The sequence below is a fragment of the Vicia villosa genome, unplaced genomic scaffold (genome assembly GCF_029867415.1).
Source record: "Vicia villosa cultivar HV-30 ecotype Madison, WI unplaced genomic scaffold, Vvil1.0 ctg.000282F_1_1, whole genome shotgun sequence".
Taxonomy (NCBI): Eukaryota; Viridiplantae; Streptophyta; class Magnoliopsida; order Fabales; family Fabaceae; genus Vicia; species Vicia villosa.
Window position 1 is genome coordinate 455590 of NW_026705120.1, and position 26993 is coordinate 482582.

Here is a 26993-nt window from a genome sequence, read left to right on the forward strand (position 1 = left end):
TGTAAAAAGTTTTCCTTCAATCCAGAAACAATTTCGAACAACTATATTATTACTTTAATGGCCCAAATATTTTTCCAGCATTTCTCACCTACAATTTAAGTGTTGTCTGCATATTGCAAATGAGAAATCTTAACTCCACGTTCTCCAACTTGATATCCTTCAAATAACTTCAGCTGCATTGTTTTTGACATCATGACATTGAAACCTTCTGCTACCAATAAGAATAAGAAAGGCGACAACTGGTCACGTTGTCTCAGTCCCTTCCCACATTCACAAGTACTAACATTCCTGATGATCTTATACATTCCGATATCCATCCTTTCCACTTGTCATTGAATCCCATTCTCCTCATCACAAACTCTACGTATCTCCGACCCACTAAATCGCAAGCTTTCTCGAAATCTACTTTAATCTTTCAATCACGCCCTTTAGCCTATTTGCAAAAAAAATTTATAACACTTTGCACATGCTTGATGCATCCAATCAAAGTAAATGGTTGGAATTCATTTAACTTCACCGGATTTTATAAAATTATTTGCACTACATGTTATCCAGCCATTACCATGGAATTCTACAAAATTATTTTCTTTCATAAATCCAAAGTTGAATTTGTGCGGTCCGGACACTTCGAACTTTCACATTCCCAAACTGTTTTTTTTAATAATTTTTTCTTCTAAATCTAAAAACTCAACGGTGAGATTAGTATTTTCTATCTCCCTGATAGAGAGTTAAACCTCATGTTTTCCATAAGAGGCCTGCTTACTGGATGTTCCTTAAAAACAACACTAAAATGCTCATAAATCTCTTGTTTTATCTCATTATTTCTTCTCCATTTGTCCGGTGCACGATCATCCATTTTGGGCCTATTCTTCTCAAATTCAAAGTATTTTTCTTCTAACTGTCCAATTAAGCAAACAAGAAAACCAAAAACTGAACGCTAGAGCCGCAGCTTTGGTGCAACCTCAAAAAACTAGAAAAAAGCAAACTGCATGATACAATTACAATAAGACAATTTGATCAAGTTCAAAGCTGCCTCCAAAACAAAGCAAACTAGTAAACCAGCAATAGAAAAGTGATCAACTTCAGATGAAAAATAAACCTAAAAATACCACAAAGATTGGACAAACATGCCAAACCAATATTGATCTCATATAAATCAAATTTCATTATAAGTAACAAGAGGAAACGCATTATTATCCAATGTTTAGGTGCATAGCAGGAATTAATAAGAGAAATATGAAAAAACTAAAAACAACCAAAATCTACCAAACAAAAACCTAAATGTTAAAATAGAAAGCCATAACAGTGTGGGCGCCCGCAATACTTATAAACCATTCAATGCTCGGATACGTTCATTGTATCCACTCCTATAGTGCTCAAGTGAATTACACAGTTGTCTAATTGCCTCCTTCTTCTCCTTAGCCAGATCCAAAATCACCCCATTCTGTTTAGTCACCTCTTTTTCAAGTTCCTCCACTTTCAATTTCAACTTATTTTTTTCTTTCAATTTAGCACTATAGTCCGCCACCAGCTCCATTTGTGACGTGTTTATCTTGTTAGTATATTTCTTCATATATGATATTTCATCGTCGCGGGAAGATATCTTAGCCTTAAGCTTATCAATCTTGACATTGGCTTCATCTATTTCAATCATTACTTTTGCTGATTTCTTATTAGCAGCTTCTACATCATTCATTCTCTGACCAAGTTTTGTCCTCAAATTACTAATTTCTTGCAAATGTTTCAAATTTTCAGCTTCATTTCGCATAACTTTTTGTTCTAATTCCTTGTTTCTAGACTCACAATCCTCTAGTTTAGAGGTCAATTGTTTTTTCTGTTTTGACAAACTTGCAATATCAGAATTCATCTTTTCTTTCTCGCAAAAATATGTGGCCTGCAAATCAAACAGAGTCGAATGTATCTTTTTCTTTTCCTCTTTAATCTCACATTGCAACTTCTGAGTCATAGATGACTTATTACCAAGTTCTTTCCGTAAAGTTGCAATTTCGTCGGTTGAAATCTCGAGTTTCTTATGAGCCGCTTCAAGTTGTTCCATCAAATTTGTAATCTTGTAGACAGATTCTGGAATGTAAGTATCCAATTCAACCGTTTGTTTTTGCAACTCCTCCGTTTTCAGATTCAATTCATCCCACACATTATCAAGCCGATTCTCACTTTCTTTAACTTGCTTCTTCAATTTGAAAATCTCTTCTTCTGAAAGCTCCTTTTGCTCATTCAACTCCTCTTCTTTCAACTCTAATTCTGTGCGCACATTATCAAGCTGGTTCTCACTTTCTTTAATTTGATTCTTCAACTTGAAAATCTCTTCTTCTGAAAGCTTCTTTTGTTCATTCAACTCCTTCTCTTTCAACTCTAATTCTTTGCGCACATTAACAAGCTCGCGTTTTTTCAAATTCAATTCTCCGTGCGCATCAGCAAATTGATCCACACTGTTTAAATTTTGAATCTTCAACTTGGAAATCTGTTTTCCCAAAAGCTTCTTTTGTTCACACAACTCATCCTCTTTCAGCTCCAATTTTTCACACGCATCATCAATCTGAATCTCACGATTCTCAACTTGAATAGCCAACCTCATAATCTCTTGTTCGGAATGTTGAAGCTTTAAATTGGAAACTCTTAGAACTTCCTCCTTTTCAATGAACTTTTTGAGCAACTCGTCATAACTTCTATTGTCCATCTCCCACGAAAAACCATCATCATTGTTTTCCACCCTGACGAACTGGTTTTCATAGTTTCCTTCAAGGTCAACATCCTGAAGGGACTCCTCAGGCATTACATGACAACTGGTCACAGATGAGATATCAGTTTCGGGATCGGAAGCCCATGATGACATAGGCGATTCACAATCCTCCTTCATAGAAACCACAGAGCTAGCACCAACATCGGAGGTGGAAGGCAAGTGAATATTGAGAGTCTTCTGGTTTGGGATCATCGCTACACTGGCTCCATCACAATCACAACCTATATCACAATAGCTAGAATCATCCATATGTGATTCTAGAAATAAATTAAATGATTAGAACTCTATAATTATAAGAACCATGCAGACTTCTAATTCCAAAATACAACAATTTGTTCAAACAATTTGTTGAAAATATAATAATTTCTCATAACTAAAGAGATACAATATCAGCAAATAATAAGCATGTTAGAAAAATATATTTGCAAAGAATAATTTATGGTACATATATATCATATGTCTTGTATATAAAAGAATCAAAACATGCCAACCTTCTATTCCAATCATCAACCATTCAAAAGTAAACTAATGTTCAAACTTCAAACCATAATAATATATCATCGTATAAATACAATAACATAAACAATAATCTAGATTACAGTTTAACAACCAGCTATATTTCCAGATAAGTATTATATACCAGATAACTAATGCTAAACAAAGTGTTCATCGTCTTACAATAAATATGCAAAATTTCATACCAATCTTCTTCTTGTCGAAAGATCTAGAGATGGAAATAAGTAGTAGGCCGTTTAGAGAGAAGAACTCAGTTTAGTGATAGACAAGGGTTTAGGGTTTAGTAACTCTATATGTCAGTCAATATGTATGTAGATATTACCGGGCCTTTTATTGTTACAAACTTATTCTTTACGATATACACTTTTCCTCTCTCTCCTAACAGATTTTAAAAAATTACATCCTTCTCCCTTATAATAAAATCTACACTACCCTATTTTTTTTAATACTATACTCTTTAATTTTTCGTTAAACATTTTAGTCCATTTTTAGAGAAAATAAATATTGACACATTGGTAAAGAAAATAAAAATACATTTCAAATTTATATTATATTATAAAATGGTAATTATAACCATTTTTATTATTAATTATTGTTAACATTCAAATTTATAATAAAAAATTAATTTCTTAAATGTAGGCTTGTTTATCTTGTATTATTGATTTAAAATTAATTTTTTATAATACAATTTTATTTTTAATAATAGTTGATAATGTAATACAATTAATTGCTAAGAGTATTGCTAGAGGGCCATATAATATTATTGGGTCCGTAATGGGACAGTCCATGGCAAAATAGACTAAATGAAGTGCTGGAATGCAAGGCGGACGTGTACAGCGTCACTTCCGATGGGCTTGGTCATATTCTGGGTCGTCCAATTCGAACTAGGTTCCAAGTTTACTTGTTTGTGGAACATGACATAAGAGTCACTACAAGAAATGTTGTGCCCAGCGACATATATTAGCGACGTGGAACACACGTGGCTAAATATTGCCTTTTGCGACGTGACATTCACATCGCTACATATTTTTAAATTTTAAATAACATTATTGACATAAAGTAGTGAGGTGTCAGACATTGGGGTTTGTAAAAAAACTTGCGACGTGAGTTAAACGTCACTATATTAAGTTTTAAAATTAAAATAGATAAAGTTATAACATTCACGTAGGGGGGAAATTCAAATTTTTTTAAAATTGGTTGTGACGTTACATACACGTCGCTACTTTTATAGAAAAATTACAACGTTACTTTGACCTGACATGGTTTCAGCTTTGCAGACAGGAACATTAAATAATGTAACCGTTGTCATGTTGCGACGTGAGACACACGTGGCAAGGTTGCGACGTGATTCTCACGTCGCTGCTAAGCTTATTAAATCACGCATTTTGCTTCTTCCCCTTCCATTACTCATTATCAGATCTTGTTCATCTTTCATTTTCCTCTGCAAACGAAAATACCCAAACCTTCCACCAAAATCCCTAAATTTTCCATTCTCATTTCAATCCCTATTAAGGTATAATTAGGTATTTTTTATAATATTGTTTTATGTTCATACTGTTTTTTTGTTATTAATGGTTTAATTTTTTTTTTGTATAAGAAGGAGAAGAAGAAGCTGGTGAAGGAGGAGAAGAAAGTGAAGGAGAAGAAGAAGGTGAAGGAGAAGAAGAAGGTGAAGGAGAAGAAGAAGGTGAAGGAGTAGATTGAAGAAGAGGTAAGTCTTTTTATCTGTTTTCATTTTTTTTTTTTATATATGTTGTTGAAATTATGTTTAGAATATGTTGTTGTTAAAATTATGTTGTTGTTGAAATTTAATTAGGTTATTAAAAATGTTTAGAATAATGTATAAATTAATAATTTTTAGAAAGATGTTTAGAAAAACTATATATATATATATATATATATATATATATATATATATATATATATATATATATATATATATATATATATATATATATATATATGTTATGTATTTTTAAAAATTAATAGAAATACTATTATATATGTATTTTAGAATTTTAAAAATTATTAGAAAAAGAATATATGTTATGTTATTGTTATTATATTAAAAATACATATTTTTAAAAATTAAAATATATATTAAAAGTAGAATATATATTATTATATATGTATTTTTAAAATGAAATAAAATATAATATGATTATATGTTATATTTTTAAAATTGAAATATATGTTATTGTTATTAATTAGGTTATTTTTTAAAATTAATTATTATAAAACGAAAAATGTTTAGAATATGTTGTTGTTTAAATTATGTTGTTGTTGAAATTTAATTAGGTTATTAAAAAATGTTTGGAAAAATGTTTAGAATAATGTATAAATTAAAAATGTTTAGCAAAAATGTTTAGAAATATATATATTAAAAGTAGAATATATATTATATATGTATTTTTAAAATAAAATAAAATATAATATGATTATATGTTATATTTCTAAAATTGAGATATATGTTATTGTTATTAATTAGGTTATTTTTTTAAATTAATTATTATAAAACGAAAAATGTTTAGAATATGTTGTTGTTTAAATTATGTTGTTGTTGAAATTTAATTAGGTTATTAAAAAATGTTTGGAAAAATGTTTAGAATAATGTATAAATTAAAAATGTTTAGCAAAAATGTTTAGAAAAATATATATTAAAAGTAGAATATATATTATATATGTATTTTTAAAATAAAATAAAATATAATATGATTATATGTTATATTTCTAAAATTGAAATATATGTTATTGTTATTAAATTGAAAATACATTTTTTTAAATTAAAATATATATTAAAAGTACAATATATATTATATATGTATATTTAAAATAAAAATATATATATTAATACTAGTATTTTTATTAAATAATATTTTTAATATGTGTAGTTAAAAAAATAAAAACTTTATGGTTAACAAATGTTTAATATAACACGTGTATTGTTACTAAATAATATTTTTAAATAATATTGTTAAAAATATTAGTAGTATTGTTATTAAATAATATTTTTAAGAATAGTAAATATTAACTAGTATATGTCTAAGAATAATATGAAGTATTAGTAAATATTTAAATAGTAGTATTTTTATTAAATAACTCCAAATGACAATGATTGTATAAATGTGCAGTATGGAATATTATCGGTATTATCGTAGTTGGATGTACGATAGAACATTTCCAGGAAGAATGAGACTTAAACCCAATTTTATAGTAGGAGTTGAAGGGTTTATAAGTTGGGCCTTTGCTCAGGAATTATGTCGAAGCGAAGGAGGAGTTAGGTGTCCCTGTCTTAAATGTGAATGTAGACCAATAATTAGTGACCCACAGGAAATAACAGCTCATTTGCATAGAAGGGGTTTCATTGCAAATTATTGGGTTTGGACGTTTAACGGTGAAGAACTGCCTAGTAACGTACAAGAGACTAGCAACTCTCATGCTTCAAGTAGTCGGCCGCCTGTGGAATATGAGGAAAACTTTAATCTGATTGGTGACATGGTTGAGGATGCTTTTGGTGTGAACGTGACCTATGATGAGCCTGAAGATTTTGGTGGGGAAGAGTTGCCGAATGAGGAAGCGCAGAAATTTTATCAGTTGTTGAATGAGATGAATACGCCGTTGTTTGATGGATCGTCTGAGTCAAAGTTATCAATTTGTGTGAGATTGTTGGCCGCCAAGGCAAATTGGAATGTTCCTGATCAGTGTTTGGAATTCTTCGTAAAGATGATGTTGGACTCAACTGCAATGAAAGACAACTTGCCTACAACATTTTATGAAGCAAAGAAGTTGGTGTCGAAGTTGGGCTTAAGAGTAAGAAAGATTGATTGTTGCATTAATGGTTGTATGTTGTTCTACGACAATGAGTTTGGTACTCAAGATGGGTTGTTGGAGGAATGTAAGTTTTGTGAGAGTCCAAGATATAAAGTTCCCAGTAGAGCCGTTAACACTAATCAAGACCGTGTAGCAGTAAAGTCCATGTTTTATCTTCCAATAATACCAAGGTTAAAAAGAATGTTTGCTTCAATGCACAGTGCAAGTCAAATGACATGGCATCACACAAATAACACAAGTCCAGGCACTATGAGGCATCCATCTGATGGCGAGGCATGGAAGCATTTTGATCGAATGCATCCTGATTTTGCCGCAGAACCTAGAAATGTCAGGCTTGGATTATGCTCGGATGGATTTACTCCCTATGTCCAAGGGTCGGGAACCGCATATTCTTGTTGGCCAGTTATTGTAACCCCTTACAACCTCCCTCCTGAGATGTGCATGACAAAACCATACATGTTTTTGACGTGCGTCATTCCAGGACCTTCGAGTCCAAAAGCAGGAATTGATGTGTATTTACAACCTTTAATTGATGATTTGAAGAGATTGTGGATTGGAGAATGGACTTATGATATATCACGTAAAGAAAACTTTATAATGCGAGCTTCTTTGATGTGGACCATCAACGACTTTCCAGCATATGGCATGTTGTCTGGTTGGGGTACGCATGGCAAAATGGGTTGTCCGCATTGCATGGGAAACAACAAAGGGTTCACGTTGGATAAAGGTGGGAAAAGCTCGTGGTTTGACTGTCACCGAAGATTCCTACCACGAAATCACTCCTATAGAAGAAACATGACAAACTTTAAAAAAGATGTACGAGTGAAAGATTCGCCTCCGCCTCGATTGTCACCATGGGCTATATGGGAACAAGTTAGTGAGCTACCAAAATTTACAGATACTGGCAAAGAATGCCGAATTGAAGGATACGGAGTCACGCACAATTGGACAAAAAGAAGTATATTTTGGGACCTCCCGTATTGGAAGGATAACTTGTTGCGCCATAATCTAGATGTTATGCATATTGAGAAGAATTTTTTTGATAATGTATTTAACACAGTGATGGATGTGAAAGGCAAAACAAAAGATAATGAAAAGGCCAGACAAGACATGGAAAAATGGTGTAACAGAAGAGAGTTGGAGTTGAAGCCTCTACCGAATGGAAAGTTATTAAAACCCAAGGCTTGTTTCACTTTGACTTCCCAAGAAGCTAAAGCTGTTTGTCGATGGCTAAAAGATTTGAGAATGCCCGATGGGTATTCATCAAATTTATCAAGGTGTGCTGACCCTAACACTGGGAAGTTGCATGGAATGAAAAGTCACGATTGTCACATTTTCATGGAACAATTGTTACCAATTGCATTTGGCTCGCTACCCAAACATGTTCTTGATCCACTGACTGAAATTAGTCAGTTTTTTAGAGATATTTGTGCGTCAGCTTTAAAAGTGGAAGACATCATGAAGTTGGACCAAAACATTGCAATCATTCTTTGTAAGTTGGAACAAGTATTTCCGCCTGGTTTCTTCGACTCAATGGAACATTTACCTGTGCATCTTGCATATGAAGCCTTTCTTGGTGGACCAGTTCAATATAGGTGGATGTATCCGTTTGAAAGGTTCATGGGTGATTCAAAGCGATCAGTGAAGAATAAAGCAAGAGTTGAAGGTTCTATATGTGCACATTACCTGCATCGAGAAACATCACATTTTTGCAGTCATTATTTCAATCACTTGATGTTAACTCCTAGAACCATACGGAATCCGGTAAATGTCAACCAGAGGAGTCAATTCACCTTATCAGTATTCGGTCTTCCAGGTCGACCTTCTGGAAAAAAGAGTGTGCATTGGTTGACCCAGAAAGAAATGCAATCCGCACATGTCCATGTCTTGATCAACTGCGTCGAAGTTAAACAATACCTTGAGTAAGTTTACCCAATAGTTTTTTTACCTTTGTTGACAATGTCTGTATACCAAACTTATTTAACTTATGGTGTATATTTTGTAGGGAATTTAACAATGCCTATTTTCATAGTACCGGTGTACAATCAACATCCGGCGTCATTCATGCTGAATTTCCCTTATGGTTCAAGCAAAGATTGTCTACCGTGTTTCCACCAACTCCAGAAATACTCCATTTGAGAAACTTGGCAGAAGGCCCTATCCAAAGCGCAAATGAATGGCACACATACTTCGTGAACGGATATAAGTTTCACACTGAGGCATGGACCGAAGGGAAAAAAACCATAAACAGTGGTGTATTTGTAAAAGGAGTTACAGATGGTGGTGAAGATGACTTTTATGGAGTTATTAAACATATCTACGAGTTGGTATACCATTACATGGATTCAGAAAATAAAGTTGTCTTGTTTTATTGTGAATGGTATGATCCAAGTAGAGGCACAAAAATAGACAGGTCATACGGTACTGTTGAGATTCAAATGAACCGGAAATACAAAGAGTATGATCCTTTCATAATGTCAAATATTGTTAGGCAAGTTTATTATGTACCTTATCCTTCATTTGTGACACGTAAAAGAGGATGGTGTGTTGCAATAAAAACAAAACCGCAAGGTCATATTGAAAATGGCGATCAAGTAGAAGATGTTGCCTATCAAGTTGATGATGTTGATCAAATTAATGAAGTGGTTGCAGCTGAAGACATTACAAGTTTGTCTGATACAATTGTTGAGGGACATCAAGTTGATGCATCTATATTGTTGGTTGAAAATAATGTGGATGAAGAGAATGATGAAGAGTTTGAATCCGATGACAACAATGAAGAGAATGACGAAGAGAACGACGAAGATAATGATGAAGAGAATGATGAAGAGAATGATGAAGAGAATGATGTGGATAGCGAAGATGAAGAATAACTAAACATTGAATGTATATTTATATGTTAATGAATATTTATTTATGTGTTAATGAATATCTATTTATGTGTTAATGAATATCTATTTATGTGTTAGTGGATATCTATTAAATATCTATTTATGTGTTAATGAATATTTATGTGTTAATGAATATTTATGTGTTGATGAATATTTATGTGTTGATGAATAATAAAATAGGTAAAATGCCACCTAAGAGTAAAGATAGTGGTAAGAAGTCCCAACGTCCGAGGATAGTAGTATGTGAGGCGCCTCCCATGGCCGTGTCTTCCCGCCCTCAGAGTGTTGATCATATGTCTTTAGCCAGTACTCAGGCTTTTACCCCATTACTCTCCTCCCACACATTTCCGTCTGGGGTACCGCCATCCTTCCAGTACTCAGCGGTACCGCCATCCTTCCAGCATCCTGGTGTGCCCCCGTCCTTCCAGCAGGCGGGAGGACCTAGCTTTCCATTCACACATACTGGTGTGCCCCCGCCCAGCTTTCCATTCGCCCATACTGGCATGCCTTCATCCTTCCAGCATACTGGAGGATCTGGTTTCTCATATCCCATGCAGATGACTTCCTCCTTTCAGCATACGGGAGGATCCAGTAGTACACCTCCGACACAGGCTGGACGATCTCCTAGTCCACGCCCCACACAGGCTGGACGATCTCCCCGTCCACGTCCGACACAGGCTGGACGATCTCCTAGTCCACGCCCCACACAGGTTGGAGGCTCACGCACCCCACATCCCACACATGTACCAGCCCGTGAGGTTGATGAGGCAGTTGATGAGATAGACGGAGCTGATCTTCGTGGGAGGGATGATCCCGATGAGATTCATGTCGTTGACGGTAGATTTTGGATTCATCCCGAAGGAAGCAAGTAAGTTTCCTATTTAAAAACTTTAATATATGTATACATTTTCATTTTTTATATAAATTTATATCTAACATTTTCATTTTTTGTTTCAGTTTTACGCCGAGTCGGACTGCTGCTAGGATTGTTAGCTATATAATTCAGCAGATGTATAAATCAGCTTTTAAGAGCTATGGGGACGTCAAAAATAAAGATGAATGGTTTAGAATGTTTAAGGTATTGTTATTTATGTAGGTTATGCATTTAATTTATTGTTTTAGTTATAGTTATTTAAATAAAATTCTCATTATAATTACTTAACATTTTATTTTAATGTCATACAACATTATTGCAGGAGAAATGTGTGTGGGATCCTTTGAGTGAAAAAAGTGTTCAGAAAGTTTTCAATACCAGATGCTCTAAAAGAATGTCTGATATGCTGCGGCGAGTAAGGGAGAATTATGAGCTTCACGGCATCCGTCCTAGCTGGATAGGCGAGGAGGTTTTTCAGGAGCTTGTAATATATTGGAGGACTCCAGAATTCCGGGCTAAATCAGAAACCTTTAAGAAGATGAGGGCATCTGAAAAGGGCGGTTGTGTCAACACAGTTGGAAGTATTAGCACCGCCGAGCATGCCCGACGATTGGTAAAAGTTTTAAAATTTTTAAGTTACTTCTTTATTCATAATATAATTTACTAATTATTTTTAATTATATTATTTAGGCTAAGCAGTTGGGTAGAAGACCATTGATGCCTGAGCTGATTTCGAGGACCCGGACAAGGAGATCGGGAGGTGTTGTCGACGAGCGCACTAGGATGTATCTTGTAAGTGAAATTTACGTTGTTTATTTTTTTTATATTGATACAAAGTTTGTGATGTGAATTTCATGTGGCAATTGATAATTTGCCACGTGAAAATCATGTGGCAAATCATAAGTTGTGGCGTGAAAATAACGTGGCAACGTTTTAATATATTTTAATTTATAATATGTATACATTTATTTAGTATCATTAAATATGCATTTAAATATTTAACTTAATTTTTTTTATTGAATATTTGTGCAGGAAGAATATGATAGACGACTTGCCATTTTTCTGGAAAATAATCCTCAATTCATGCCAGCAGAGGGGGAGCCGCTTAACGCGGATGTTGATCACTACATTTGGTGTGACGTTATTAAAGATAAAGGGCCTAATGGTTGCTTCTTTGGGGCTGGAAATTTGGCGTCCAGCTATAGATCTGGTGACCGTAATCTGTTCCAAAGAGTTCAGGATGGAGAGGGTGGATCGCGTCAACCAAATCTGACACAGGAACAAACTGAATTAGTAAGGCAATTGGCGAGACGCGAAAGTGAGGCCCAGATCGAGATGATGCGGAAGAAGCAGTCTGATATGGAGGAGCAGCACGCGCGACAGATGGAGGGCATTATGAAGAAGCAAGCTGAGATGGAGGAGCAGATGAGACGGTTTATGCAAGGAGGAGGAAATTACAGTAATGCTCCTCCTCAAGAGCCGGAGGATGACGGGGTGGCTGATGATTTTAATCCGGATAACTATTTTCCGGATGATGCCTCTTAAAAACATTTTGTATTTTATTTGTTTTAAATTTTTTTTAATGTAAAATATTCTACATTTTAATTCATTAAAATATTAGTTTTAAATTTTTAATTTTATTTAATTGAATTTATTATATAATGTTTATTATATTAATTTATTTTATATAAATTTATTATATAAATTAGTTTTTATAGATTTTATTATATAAATTTTATTTTATAGATTTTATTATATAAATTTTATTATATATAAATTTTATTATATATATTTTATTATATATTATATTTTATTATATATTAATTAATTATATAAAATATATAAAATATATAAAATAAAACAAATCTAGCGTGAATAATTTTTTTTTAAAAAAAAAGCATTTAATGTAGCGATGTGGGAAACACGTCGCTATATTGGTCAACAAACACACTTCCCCACACCTGCCACACCTGCTGTGTGTGCAGTGGGATGTTTTCTATGTAATCCTGTTGCGACGTGGGAGTCACGTCGCTACTTTCTGACGTGGTCTCCACGTCGCTACAATGTTGCCACGCGTGCTCCTGCGACATAAATGCTCACGTCGCTACTTTTTGTTTGCCACGTGATTTTGCATGTTTCGAATTTTCAGCTTCATTTCGCATAACTTTTTGTTCTAATTCCTTGTTTCTAGACTCACAATCCTCTAGTTTAGAGGTCAATTGTTTTTTCTGTTTTGACAAACTTGCAATATCAGAATTCATCTTTTCTTTCTCGCAAAAATACGTGGCCTGCAAATCAAACAGAGTCGAATGTATCTTTTTCTTTTCCTCTTTAATCTCACATTTCAACTTCTGAGTCATAGATGACTTATTACCAAGTTCCTTCCGTAAAGTTGCAATTTCGTCGGTTGAAATCTCGAGTTTCTTATGAGCCGCTTCAAGTTGTTCCATCAAATTTGTAATCTTGTAGACAGATTCTGGAATATAAGTATCCAATTCAACCGTTTGTTTTTGCAACTCCTCCGTTTTCAGATTCAATTCATCCCACACATTATCAAGCCGATTCTCACTTTCTTTAACTTGCTTCTTCAATTTGAAAATCTCTTCTTCTGAAAGCTCCTTTTGCTCATTCAACTCCTCTTCTTTCAACTCTAATTCTGTGCGCACATTATCAAGCTGGTTCTCACTTTCTTAAATTTGATTCTTCAACTTGAAAATCTCTTCTTCTGAAAGCTTCTTTTGTTCATTCAACTCCTTCTCTTTCAACTCTAATTCTTTGCGCACATTAACAAGCTCGCGTTTTTTCAAATTCAATTCTCCGTGCGCATCAGCAAATTGATCCACACTGTTTAAATTTTGAATCTTCAACTTGGAAATCTGTTTTCCCAAAAGCTTCTTTTGTTCACACAACTCATCCTCTTTCAGCTCCAATTTTTCACACGCATCATCAATCTGAATCTCACGATTCTCAACTTGAATAGCCAACCTCATAATCTCTTGTTCGGAATGTTGAAGCTTTAAATTGGAAACTCTTAGAACTTCCTCCTTTTCAATGAACTTTTTGAGCAACTCGTCATAACTTCTATTGTCCATCTCCCACGAAAAACCATCATCATTGTTTTCCACCCTGACGAACTGGTTTTCATAGTTTCCTTCAAGGTCAACATCCTGAAGGGACTCCTCAGGCATTACATGACAACTGGTCACAGATGAGATATCAGTTTCGGGATCGGAAGCCCATGATGACATAGGCGATTCACAATCCTCCTTCATAGAAACCACAGAGCTAGCACCAACATCGGAGGTGGAAGGCAAGTGAATATTGAGAGTCTTCTGGTTTGGGATCATCGCTACACTGGCTCCATCACAATCACAACCTATATCACAATAGCTAGAATCATCCATATGTGATTCTAGAAATAAATTAAATGATTAGAACTCTATAATTATAAGAACCATGCAGACTTCTAATTCCAAAATACAACAATTTGTTCAAACAATTTGTTGAAAATATAATAATTTCTCATAACTAAAGAGATACAATATCAGCAAATAATAAGCATGTTAGAAAAATATATTTGCAAAGAATAATTTATGGTACATATATATCATATGTCTTGTATATAAAAGAATCAAAACATGCCAACCTTCTATTCCAATCATCAACCATTCAAAAGTAAACTAATGTTCAAACTTCAAACCATAATAATATATCATCGTATAAATACAATAACATAAACAATAATCTAGATTACAGTTTAACAACCAGCTATATTTCCAGATAAGTATTATATACCAGATAACTAATGCTAAACAAAGTGTTCATCGTCTTACAATAAATATGCAAAATTTCATACCAATCTTCTTCTTGTCGAAAGATCTAGAGATGGAAATAAGTAGTAGGCCGTTTAGAGAGAAGAACTCAGTTTAGTGATAGACAAGGGTTTAGGGTTTAGTAACTCTATATGTCAGTCAATATGTATGTAGATATTACCGGGCCTTTTATTGTTACAAACTTATTCTTTACGATGCCCATATAGTATTTTTTTTTATATTAAAATATACACTTTTCCTTTCTCTCCTACGAGATTTTAAAAAATTACATCCTCCTCCTTTATAATAAAATCTACACTACCCTATTTTTTTAATACTATACTCTTTAATTTTTCGTTAAACATTTTAGTCCATTTTTAGAGAAAATAAATATTGACACATTGGTAAAGAAAATAAAAATACATTTCAAATTTAATTTATATTATAAAATGGTAATTATAACCATTTTTATTATTAATTATTAATTATTAATTATTTCCTCAAAGTCCTTAAAAACGCTCTAGAAAACATATGGATCTCAAAAAGAGTGAATATATGTTTGGTAGCAAGGTACAATTTGTTGTCAACAACAAAGCTTTGGATCTCTATGTCATTGACAAAGCTTCGGCCTTTAAGATTGCCAACACATATTTCAATTACAATAGCAGAACAAATCAAGAAGAAGCTTTTGATCTTGAGATGCGATAGAAGTAGCAAATATGACCAAACTTGTAGTAATTGAAGGCATAACCATGAAGGTTATAAGGTGTAGTTGGATGTTGAGGAGTATGGTAGCAGAGTCAATGGCTTGCATTTTGGTTTTGGACATAGGAGGAGGTATGTAATTTGTTGGATCTTAACCATTCGTCTCCTTTGTGCAATACTTGCCTTTGTTCAAATAGAATTAGTTTGCATATGATTTACTTGTTATTTATTAACTGTAATTTGTCTGATTGGTGTGCTAGATTTCCCAAGCTCTTTAGCACCTCGAACCAATAGGATTGATCTCTTGAGCAGGTAAGAGATCTATATATTGGTATTCTCACATGGAATTTAAAGTGGAAGAGACCACTATTTGAATATCAACACTAACTAAGAAGATAATGGAGTACCACCATCTTAGTACAAAAACTACATTCCCTATAAATGCTTAAAGGGAGCGCATTCTCCAAGAATGCATCAATGTGGAGTTTAAAGAAGATAAGGTCAAAGCACCAAAGCTATCTGAGGACATCCTGGAGTGAACAAGTTTCAATACTATCTTTTTCACATTTGTAACGTCCATAACACATACAAATGTGTTCAGATGAAGGACATTCTTGAAGATCTGATTAGAAATGGAAGGTTTTATATGTTCTCTCACTAGAACAAAACAATATCCAAGGAGAAGAGGTCGGGGGACGATAGTCCATCGAGAAAAAGTGAGATAACACATATAGCCAAAAAGGAGAAGCATTCCAATGAAAAAACGAGAATAAATTACTAATCGCTTACACAATATTCAAAAGGAATTCAGTTAATAGAAAACTTGCCCATCTTCATGAATATTGAGGAAGTTCCTCATTATCCTAGGGAGATAATCCCATCAACGATCATACAAACCCTAGGGAAGTGAATGATAGGTTTGGCCGAATAAACCAACCGTCCCCGGACCTAGGTACACTAAATACAACAATAGTCATGTAATATCATGTATGCCGACCTCTTGGAAAAATTGCAATTCACCCGTGAGAAACTCACCCCTTTACAAGGAAGGTGATCTTCTAGAATTTAATGTATCAACAATGAGACCATACGACTATGTTAAGTTGATGGCCTCTATTGGGAAAAAAGAGACCAGAAGAACAGTAAAGACTAAATTATCAGTAATCTATTGCAAGTTGGCATACAAATTCATTATTGGAAGAACGACACTAGCCACCTTATGAGTCGTCTCTTCGATGGTAAAGTATAACACTAAAGACGGTGTTGTGGCCACTGTGGAAGCATATTTGAAGGCTTCTTGGACATGTTTTCTAGAATATTTGAAGCTCCACCGAGGAATAACTGATTTTGCAAACAATTAATCAACATTAATTAAAGGAAAGAAAGAACTTGATAAACCACACAGCAGAGAGAAGTGTAAGGGGGAGAAAGCACTGCATGCCAATCATCAAATTGAACGAGGTATGGAAAAGAATCAAGTTTGAGATAGGAGGATGATGACACGCTATCATGTAAATTTATTAAGCATTTGCATTTGTTTTTGATGATTTTTATTATATAATTTTTAAGTTTTATGATGATATAGGAAGAGAATGAAGAAGTGAAGAAACAAAGAAAAAATGAAAAAGTGAGAAAAAAACTATGAAGAGAAGAGCATTTTCAGCACAATTTACATCATGACATCTGTCCATTAATTTGATTATATCTAGAGTTTCGAAACTCCGATTGAGGTGGGACTAAAGGAATATGAAAGCTAACAAAAAGCTCTAGCAAGTGAAAAAATTATGGGCACGATAAAAATAATCATGGGCACGATGAAAAGCATCGTGGCCGCGATGAAACCCTATTTCTAACGCGTTTTAACTTCTACACAAGGAAAAAACACAGAGGAAAAATGGGTGGACATTCTTGTGATTGAATTTTGACAGCAAAACAAATTCTGAAGCTCAAGAACAAAAGTTTTCATCATTGAAAGCCAACTTCTAACTGGATTTTCATGTAATTTTTCTTTATTACTTCATTTATTATTCCTATTAGTATGTGTAGCTAAGTATTTATATATTAGGATTTGTTAGATGAACTTGTATGAATCTGTTGGATCATATGTTTCCGTTATGTACTTTTTGCACTTTTGTTTAATTTAGTATTTTTATTTAGTTACTTTTATGTTCATTGCTTTATATGTGTTGACAAATTCTTATATTGAACTTAAAACTCATATCCATTACTAACCATAATCTTACGAATCAGATCTAAAGTAATTATTCAACTTAGTAATCGACTAGGGATACGAGATTATATGTTATATCTTAGGGTTTAAAGTTCCAATTATCTTTTGTTTTAACGAGCCAGTTGAACTAAGAATTTAGGGTGCATAGTGTAGAATAGTGAATTATACACCAAGAGATTAGGTATAACGGCTAAGTGAAATTGTTGTACTCATTGAATAATCAATATATGGAAATTAGGCACCGACAACAATAATGACATACAAGGGATTAGAAATAAGGTCCAATATTTGTTATCCAATCAGTTGCATTGATAAAATTAGTACAGTCCATGCAGATACAAAATTATAAATTTTTGGGTTAAATATACGATGCCCCTACCAATAAGGCGAGTTTTGTTCCCCCCTTAAATTTTTTTGTTGGGATTCCCCCTTAACAAATGAAGATTCTTTCACCATAGACCTTGTGTGACTATTCCACCCAAAATCTTCCTACGTTGCATTGATTTTGCTGACTGTGTAATATTTTTTCTTTATTTAAATAATGATATGTCAATATTCTTTGTAAAGATGGATAAATAATCTCAAAAAATTGTTTCCTATGGGAATCAAACACAGGTTCTTTCCCTCATTTGCACACCACATTTCTGCTACATCATGGTAACTCATTTGTTATCTTTGCGCATGAAATGTATATATTATATACAAAAATTTATTTAACATCAATATCATCATCATAAATCACTCTTGGAAGAACAATTTTTTCGTTTCTGAAATTTATTTAACAACCCAGAAAAATTCATCTTCAAATTAATAAAAAATCCACCTTAGATTCTCATCCAATTCTCAATAAGAATATTACAGTAAAAACAACAACAAAGTTTTAACAACAAGCAATAACATCATCTAACAAATTAATAAAAAATAATCATCCAAAACCTCCAAACAAAATCAAGAGTTTATTCATAAAACACCATTGATTAATATAGAAACATACTCATGACACATGTTTTCAAAAGAAACATAAATCACCCAGACCCAAATCTGCAAGTCCAAGTGTAAAAAAAAAAATTAAAAGTGAGTTCATTTGAGACCATTTCCTGGCGTAGAAATTGCAAATCCAGGCCAAGAGAAACAATCACCACCAAGTAAAAACACAAAGTAAATGTCATTGTTTCAACATCCTCTCACGTCACCATCGACCGACGTCACCTCCAGCAACCATCGTACACCTCCCAACACCGGCAACAGATCTCGGGATTTTCTAATTGATTTAGGGTTTTATTCATTCGTTACTTTTTATTTTGCAAGGAAGGTTATGGCTTTCAAAATTGGAGAAGAAGATGAAGATCTGGAGATTTTCTAAGTTATTATGTTCAATTGATTTTTATATTAATTAATTTTGAGGCAATTATGTTCAACAGAAATCAAATAGCCTTGTGGGTGGGTGTTTCTCTTCTCAACCTAATGGAGCCAGGTTCGAATCTTGGATGTTACAAAAAAAAATTGTTTGTTTTTTAAGGGGAGGAATCAACATTAATCCAACTCAGCAACTCAAGCCATGCCACATTGGAAGATTCTCATGCCCAGTCAGCCAAATAGTGAAATGGGGGCTTCTGCAAATGAAATCTTTATTTTATAAGGGTGGAATCATAAAAAATATTCTTAAGGGGGTAAAAAGACTCGCCCTATTGGTAGGGGCATCGTATATTTAACCCTAAATTTTATTACTTTGATATATTTAGTACACTTGCTAAATTATCATTAGACTTTTTCACTTTGAGCTAACTATCTAATTGTTTTATCCATTTGAGGGGTTGATGTCGGAGGACGTGACAACCTTTCCCCGTCTGCTATTGTAAGTTTTGATGAATAACAATGGTCAATTGATGAGATAATGTTGTTTTGATGTTAGGAAATGATGGATCTCATAATATTTGTGCACTTTGATGTGTGATATGTTTTGGGATTGTTAGATGTCAAATATTGAGGTTTGGGTCTGATACAAGATTGAAAAACATAAGCGATTGCACAAAATTACGAAACAAATTTTCGGGTTTTCTGGGCGCTGCTACAGGCGACCATAGCAGGCCTCTAGTTTTTGTACCAGAGGCGTGCCTAAATGGGGTTTGGCCTGGGGGGTCACTATGGGATGTAGCATTCGCTACGAGCGGCCGTAACAGTTTCTTGAATTTTTGTACTAAGTGCGGCGTTTTCGTGCATAACTTGAGTTTCGTGACTCTGTTTGAGGTGCGATTCGAAGCGTTGGATAGCTAACGCATAATACTAACTTATAATAATATTTTAGAGATTAAACATGTACATGGAAATATGAATGAAATGTTTTACTTGTGAGGATCTTATGGATGATTATGGAATAAGTATATAATTATGAATTTGAGGGTTATAGGTGTTGAGTTGCGATGCTGGGTTGTTTATAGTGGTTATATGAATGTTATAATGACGAGTTTTACTGAGAAACTGTACAATTATGATGATTGTATTGAGTTATACTGGTATTGATTTGTTTCAGTGAAAACATGTGTTGTGGCCTCATTGTTGACCATTATGTTGAGTATTAGGTTCAAGAGGAACCAGTGACGAGAAATGATGATGAAAGTAAAGATGTATATTATATGTCTTGTCTTGCATTCATACATCATATAGATTAGAGGTAGGTAGGACTTCAGTTCAGTGACAAGTGGATAGTTCAGTAACATATCTCTGACTTCCAAAAACTTTGAAATCATATGTATATTGAAGTAGAGGTAACGAGTACATTGCATTCACTACAACAAATAACGCTTTTAACCTTGGACGCGAAATATATATTACCTCGGCTAAAGTAGCAAGGTAACAAAGGGCGTCATGAAAATTTTCCACTTAACACTCAGTGATTAGAAAACCAAGGGGTATAGTTATATGTACATGGGTTCAAACTCCGAAAACTGCATTTTTATTTTTTTCAAAACTAGCGCATCTTTTATCTCGGTTTATACAAAGTAACGAGGGGTATGATTTTTTTTAAGTTGTTACATTGTTTACCCATAATATTACATTATTTATCCAATATTACATTCTTTACACATAATATTAAAATTAAAATACAAGTCAAATTCCCTATAGTTCAAGATAAAATCAAATTCCCCAGGGATCTAGATAAAAATAAAATTCCTTCAAGATTTAGACTTTAGATCTTCGAATTATTGAATCTTGAGGAAGATCTTCTGTTGGATCTTACATATAATTGTTTTTGATGAAAAAAAGAGTAAGATAATTAATATCAAAAATCAAAGGGTTAATAGCTATTTACCCCCTGCCATATGGGGCCTTTATGAAAAATCCCCCTGTAAAAAAAAGAGTCACATGGATGACCCTATAATTTTGAAAAAGTCACTATTAAAACCTTCCTCACGCCAAGTCATCCAAAATGCTGATGTGTCATTGTTTTTCTGTTTTTTTTCATTTTCTTTAAATGCCACATGTGTTTATTCATTTATGTAAGGACAATTTTACCCTCAACTCTCTCACTATTCATACCTTCTTCAATTTCTCCCTCTTCTTCAACTTCAATACAAAGCTTTGAATCATTCCTCTTTGCTCGTATCTCTTCTTGAAGATGACGATTTATTCGGGATATCTCCGGTACGTCATTTGATTCGTCTTTCCTCCATTCGAAATTGATTCGTGAATAGCTCGCCTGAAACTTTGAGTGCAGAGTTCAGAATCGTCTTTCTGAGATGCGTCTCTGAGTTTGTTGCTTCAAAGGAATCGGTAATGAAGAACTTGATGAAGTTATAGTTGAGCTAATGATATGGATTGAAAATTGTGTAGATCAGTTTTAAAGCAGGTTTTTGAAGGTGAACCGATAATGATATTTTCTAGTTAAGTTTTTGTGCTTGGAAATGGTGATGAAGATATTGTAACGCCCCAGATTTTCATCCGATGCATGATTCAGAAATAATTAAAATACTTGTTTAAATGAAATAAAAGGTTATGAAATTAATCAAGCTTTGTGAAAATTCAAGTTCATAAGCGGAAAAATCACCGCATTTCTAGTTCTTTCAAAGGAAAGTAAATAAATAAATAATTTCAAATATAGAGCGATCAAGCTATAAACTACTGGAACATATTTATTTTGAAAACCCATTCTTCCCCGCAATCACGCATCAAGCAAGCATCAATCACTTTGAAACTCCACATTTGTACCTAAAATATTGTTGTAAGGGTCAATTATCCACGCCAAAAGTAAACTAAATGGGAGTTAAAAATCAGATAAATATAACTATACATATCCTATCCAAGATAAGTAAATAAAAGTACTCACGAAAATTACAACAACTAAACCGTATACTTAAAACGGAATACACATAAGCATTAATCACAATTATCAACAATCCATCTTTGTCGCACGCTCGCGAAAAAATGAACAGAGTCGCCACCAATATATTTATCCCATAAGGGAAAGGAATATCAGAAAACCTAACAAAGGAAGGAACAAGGTCTTGCGACCAGAGAATCTAGGTACGGGAGTCGGTTACGCGAGGGGAAGGTATTAGCACCCCTCACGCCCATCGTACTCGATGGTATCCACCTATGTCTGTTTCTATCTAATGGGTGTATACTATATCTATGTCTAAATGCGAAATGAATGCAAAATGTAGGGAAAATAAAGAATTGTACTCGCACGGGCCCTACCCCGCTGCCTACGTATCCTTTTCAGGAATCAGAGTTACCGTAGCTCGGCTAAAGATTTTCTGTTTGTTTTTGTGTTTTTTAATTGGGCGGAGTCAACGTTCACGTTCTTGCATAAGGGAAGACCTACGATGCGTACGAACGGAAATGACATTGCCCTTAGGTGCCAACGAGGCAAAAGAAAAAGAAATGCTTGGTTTGTGTCTTTTAGGATAGATGAGTGATGAACAGTTCCTAATACCGGGCCACTCACCACTTTCTCTACTTTGCTTTAGTCTGAACCATTGTTATGTGTTTTATGCGTTTTTTGGTTGGTGTTTTTTAGAGGAATTTACTTCACGATTCGAATCACATAAAATGTATAATGATCGAGAAGCAGATTAGGGAATGAATCCCACTCACTTCCATCCCATTATGTAATGTTTGAGAAACAGATTAGAGAATGAATCTCACTCATTTCTCTCCCATTAATTAATGTTTGAGAAACAGATTAGGGAATGAATCCCACTCGTTTCTCTCCCATTAAGTAGTGACCGAGAGACATATTAGGGAATGAATCCCACTCGCTTCTATGTCACTAAGTGATTGAGGAATAGATTAGGGAATAAATCCCACTCATTTCTCTATCACTTGCTTAATGTGATTCGCATCTTCCTTTTATTAATGTTTTAAAGAGTTGAAAAAGAAAAAGAATGCAATAGGGAACTATATCTAAATTCTAGTCTAAGTTGTCTATACAAGTCTAAATCCTAATGTTAACATGGGGTAGATTCTATAAGAAGCATACAAGTGGTATTAACAACATAGGCCTAAAATAAGGCCAAAAATACAAACAACAAAGTCACACAACAATTATACAGAAAAGTAGCATGGAAATGGTACAAAAACAATACAAGTACTAATGCAAAATTACACTAAAATACTACTATTTTTTATAAGCTTTTTATGGGGTTAAGGGAATTCTAATTCAAGTCTAAATTACACTTAAAGAACCTAAATTCTAATAAGCCTAAACTAGTATTTTCATGTCATTTTATTAACAAAATGCTACCAAAATAAACTATACGATTCATTTCTAAAATCTAACAAAATAGTATCACGATTAACTCCTAAAACCTAACAAGTTTTATTATGATTTTGTCATTTTATTACGAAAAGAAAAAAGCTAATCTAACAACAATGATTAATTTTATATGCTAAATATAAAAGAAAATAAACTAGTAACAAAACTAATTCTAATGTGAACTCAAGGGGGGTTTAAGTGTGAAAAACCATGGTGCAGGCAGAGGTAAGGGCGCAGGCCCATTGCTGATAGTCCAATATGATGTTTCCGTCACAGTTTTTAATAAAAAAATGAAACCCAGGCCAATGGGGGGTGTAGACAGCAGATAATATGGCCCAAAGAAGTGTATCGATCCAACTACACACATCATCCCATTATTCACCTCTTTGATTCAATTAACAAATAATGTCAGATTAACAGGCTCAATTAACTCAATTAAACACTCATTATCTTCAATTAATCAAACAAAATTGGAAAGGGATTAGGGTATAGAATTGTGACCATTGAGATGAACGAAGCTCTCTCTTCTCTTTGCTCTCACGACGTGTTCGGCGACGCCACCCCCTGCTCACAGCCTTCGATCAGTCTCCTCCAATCAGTCCCTTCTGTCTCCGTTCGATTCATCAATATTCCTCTGTGAAGCCAATCCCTCTCTCACTCGCCTCTCAACCGCTCTCGATGCTAAACGCGGTGGTCGGAAGACTAACGCCAGTTCTCCCCCTCCGGCGAACTCTCATCCTCTCCGCCACTCCTCTCAACTCGTATCTCTCGCAGTGACAGCCGGAGAATTCTCCTTTCATCTCGACCTCTCCGTCCCAAGCTTTCCGCTCTGATTCAATCAAAGCAACATAACAACCTCTCTCGATTATCTCTCACTGTGCTCGTTCTATTGTAGTTGATGTGAAGGTGTCATTATTGTTGCGTGGTTGCGATGATAATGATGATTGAAGCAATGGTGGTGAAGATCGATGATGATAGATTGTTGAAGGTTAATTTGCGGTGAGGATTGCCGATGATTGATGACGAAGGCGTGATGTTGTGCATTCTTGATGCAGCTTCGGTAGAGGAACAAAGAATTCAGAGATTGCAATCTCAGAGAAGGTGAAGACGATGAATCGGTAATGACTTTTCTGTAACTTTTCCGTTAGACCTTCTCTTGCGATGATCTTGTTCTTTACATTTAATTTGCAGAAATTTGAGAGCGATGATGATTGGCGATGAAGATTGTAGAAGTGGTGAAGAAGATGAATCGATGATGATGAAGAGGTTCTTGAATCTGAAGTTTGGTTACAAATTTGGTAGAGGTGAGTTTCAATTCTTGTTTTCAGTTACGATTCTTCTTCTCTTTTTCCCTTCCCTTTTCTGATTCTTTTTCGGTTGGTATATGAATGATGATGAAGAGGAAGTTCTGAGATTGAAAATGGTTGACGAGTGAAGAAGTTTGAAGAGGAGGGAGAACTGAATTTGTAGAAGTGGTGAAGATGATGAAAAATGGTGGAGAGTGGAAGCTTGAGGAAAGTGATGATGGAAGGTGTGAATCTGGAAAAATGGTGGAGAAGGTGGAAGAAGAACATTGAGGTGGTGCAGGTGTTGTTATATAGAGGTTTCTCCATGTTAGTTACTCCTCTCATCTCCCTGATTTTTCTGTTGGATTTCAGTTACGATTCAGTTAGGTCAGTTACATGAAGAAGCAAAACGGAGAGAGAGGTCCTTGGATTGAGTCCCCAGTTCTGTTATGGTGAGTCCCATTTTTGTCACCGATTCTGTTAATTGACATTATGAGGTTATGCTGAGCTAGAATTCGAGTTTTATCTTTATTCTATTTTCCTTCCCTTCCCGGTTTTTTGTCAGATGATTCTTTCCCTGTTAGCGAATTCTCTTATCCTGTTTTGTTGAATTTTGTTGGTCTAATTTAAAACTGGTTCAGCTTCGGTTTTATTCGGTTTGTCGAACCGGTTTATTTGTGTAAGATTTTTGTTGGCTCAACTGAGATTTTTGAATTGTGCAGGCTGTGCAAATTGTTTTCTATTGGAGCTGCAAGTCGATGTCGGGTATGCTGCTTTGGATTTTGAACATGATATGCAAGTTTGGAGTGGCTTCCTGAAGATGAATCGAGGCTTGGGATTTTTGAATGGTGGAATCCTTTTGTACGCTTTTTTGTAATGGACTGGACTTTTTGTAATGTTTGTAATGGACTTTTTTTTTTATTGAATAAAGACACGGGCTTTTGTATAATTTGATAATGGACTTTGATCCTTTTTTGCAAACCAATGACTCATGAAATGAATAGAACTTGAATTAAAGGTAGATATTTGCAATAACATTATGATGAACTTGAGTGTTGTAACTTTCATCAATAATCCCATGCAACTACTTAAGAACCTCACTTATTTTTGAACGCAAATCCACCTTAAATCTTAATGAATAATTCCAATCAACTTGATCTTCAATAAACCCTTTAACTCAATGTAATTTGCCAATTCAAACCAACTTGCGTATCAAGCAACAAGCGTTAGCACGAATGATACCCTGAGTACAATGCGATATTTAAGTTCATCCTCTTGCACCATGGTTCATCAATGGTCTCAGAACAAAAATTACAATGCCATGAGAAAACCGCGGATGAGAGAACCTAATTCGACAATCCTCAGTTGGAAGCTTCCTCCAGCCCAAACGCAGCAGGTGAAAACCTTACCTTTGGTCAACCATAGGGAGATAAACCCTGATCCCCCACTTTACCGCTTGAAACATGAGAAGAATCAGACTTCAGTTGCCATGAACGCCTCAAATTTAATATGAAGCTCTAGGGTTTCAAAGTCCTTGATCCCAATGCCATGTTATTTGATTAATGATGCATGATATGTAAGATAACCTAATGGAAGTATGCATATGAATGTAAAGCCTAAGCCAGTTAAAAACAAAAGGGTAGGACAAATTTGGGGTATGACAGCTGCCCCTATTTAATCGTCTTATACTCGAAGGTGAGATTGGCGCCAGCCTTTCGAACATTCGAAGTAGAAGAAGATTAAATACCGAAGACCTGAAATTTGTCCTGAGGAGATGGAGTGGTTTTTGTTCCTTTATTTGTGTCTTGATATCTGCTGGGGAAAGAGAATTTTTGTTTTTCTGATGGAAATGTTTTATGGTAAGCAATGGTTGAATGGTGATAGCTTGTAACGTAGCCAAAGTGCCAATACAAGGTTCTCAAAGGAAATGATTGTTGTCTGAAACTGTGGTTGGAAAATACGGGTTTGATGGAAAGGTAGGACCTACGATCCGTGACTCGAAACTAGGGTAAGGTTAACGGACCTACGACCCACAAGAATTGAAAAAGATGAGGATAAGGTCAACGGACCTACGATCCCCAAGAAATGAAAAAGATGAGGATAAGGTCAACGGACCTACGATCCACAAGAAACGAAAAAGATGAGGATAAGGTCAACGGACCTACGATCCACAAGAAATGAAAAAGATGAGGATAAGGTCAACGGACCTACGATCCACAAGAAATGGAAAAGATGAGGATAAGGTCAACGGACCTACGATCCACAAGAAATGAAAAAGATGAGGATAAGGTCAACGGACCTACGATCCACAAGAAATGAAAAAGATGAGGAT

The 26993-nt window shown here is 34.5% G+C and overlaps 3 protein-coding genes across 4 annotated transcripts; 1 reads left to right on the forward strand and 2 right to left on the reverse strand.

The window, feature by feature from the left end:
- Positions 1-1270: 1270 nt before the first annotated feature.
- On the reverse strand, positions 1271-3010 carry LOC131626301 (protein NETWORKED 4B-like). Its single transcript, XM_058897132.1, has one exon. The coding sequence runs from the start codon at positions 3008-3010 to the stop codon at positions 1325-1327; it is 1686 nt and encodes a 561-aa protein (XP_058753115.1). The 3' UTR covers positions 1271-1324.
- A 1919-nt stretch (positions 3011-4929) lies between these two features.
- On the forward strand, positions 4930-12418 carry LOC131626323 (uncharacterized). 2 transcript variants are annotated; one of them, XM_058897158.1, is made up of 4 exons: positions 4930-4988; positions 11380-11486; positions 11564-11665; positions 11906-12418. In XM_058897158.1, exons 2-4 carry the CDS (start codon positions 11412-11414, stop codon positions 12416-12418), a joined length of 690 nt encoding a protein of 229 aa, XP_058753141.1. In that variant the 5' UTR covers positions 4930-4988; positions 11380-11411. The 2 variants fall into 2 exon arrangements, with proteins under 2 accessions (XP_058753141.1, XP_058753140.1); XM_058897157.1 differs by lacking the exon at positions 4930-4988 and having other exon boundaries at positions 11052-11486.
- A 551-nt stretch (positions 12419-12969) lies between these two features.
- LOC131626302 (uncharacterized) lies at positions 12970-14277 on the reverse strand. The gene is made up of 2 exons (XM_058897133.1): positions 13657-14277; positions 12970-13548 (listed from the first exon to the last, which is right to left on the reverse strand). The coding sequence occupies exons 1-2, from the start codon at positions 14275-14277 to the stop codon at positions 12970-12972; spliced, it is 1200 nt and encodes a 399-aa protein (XP_058753116.1).
- Positions 14278-26993: the final 12716 nt, after the last annotated feature.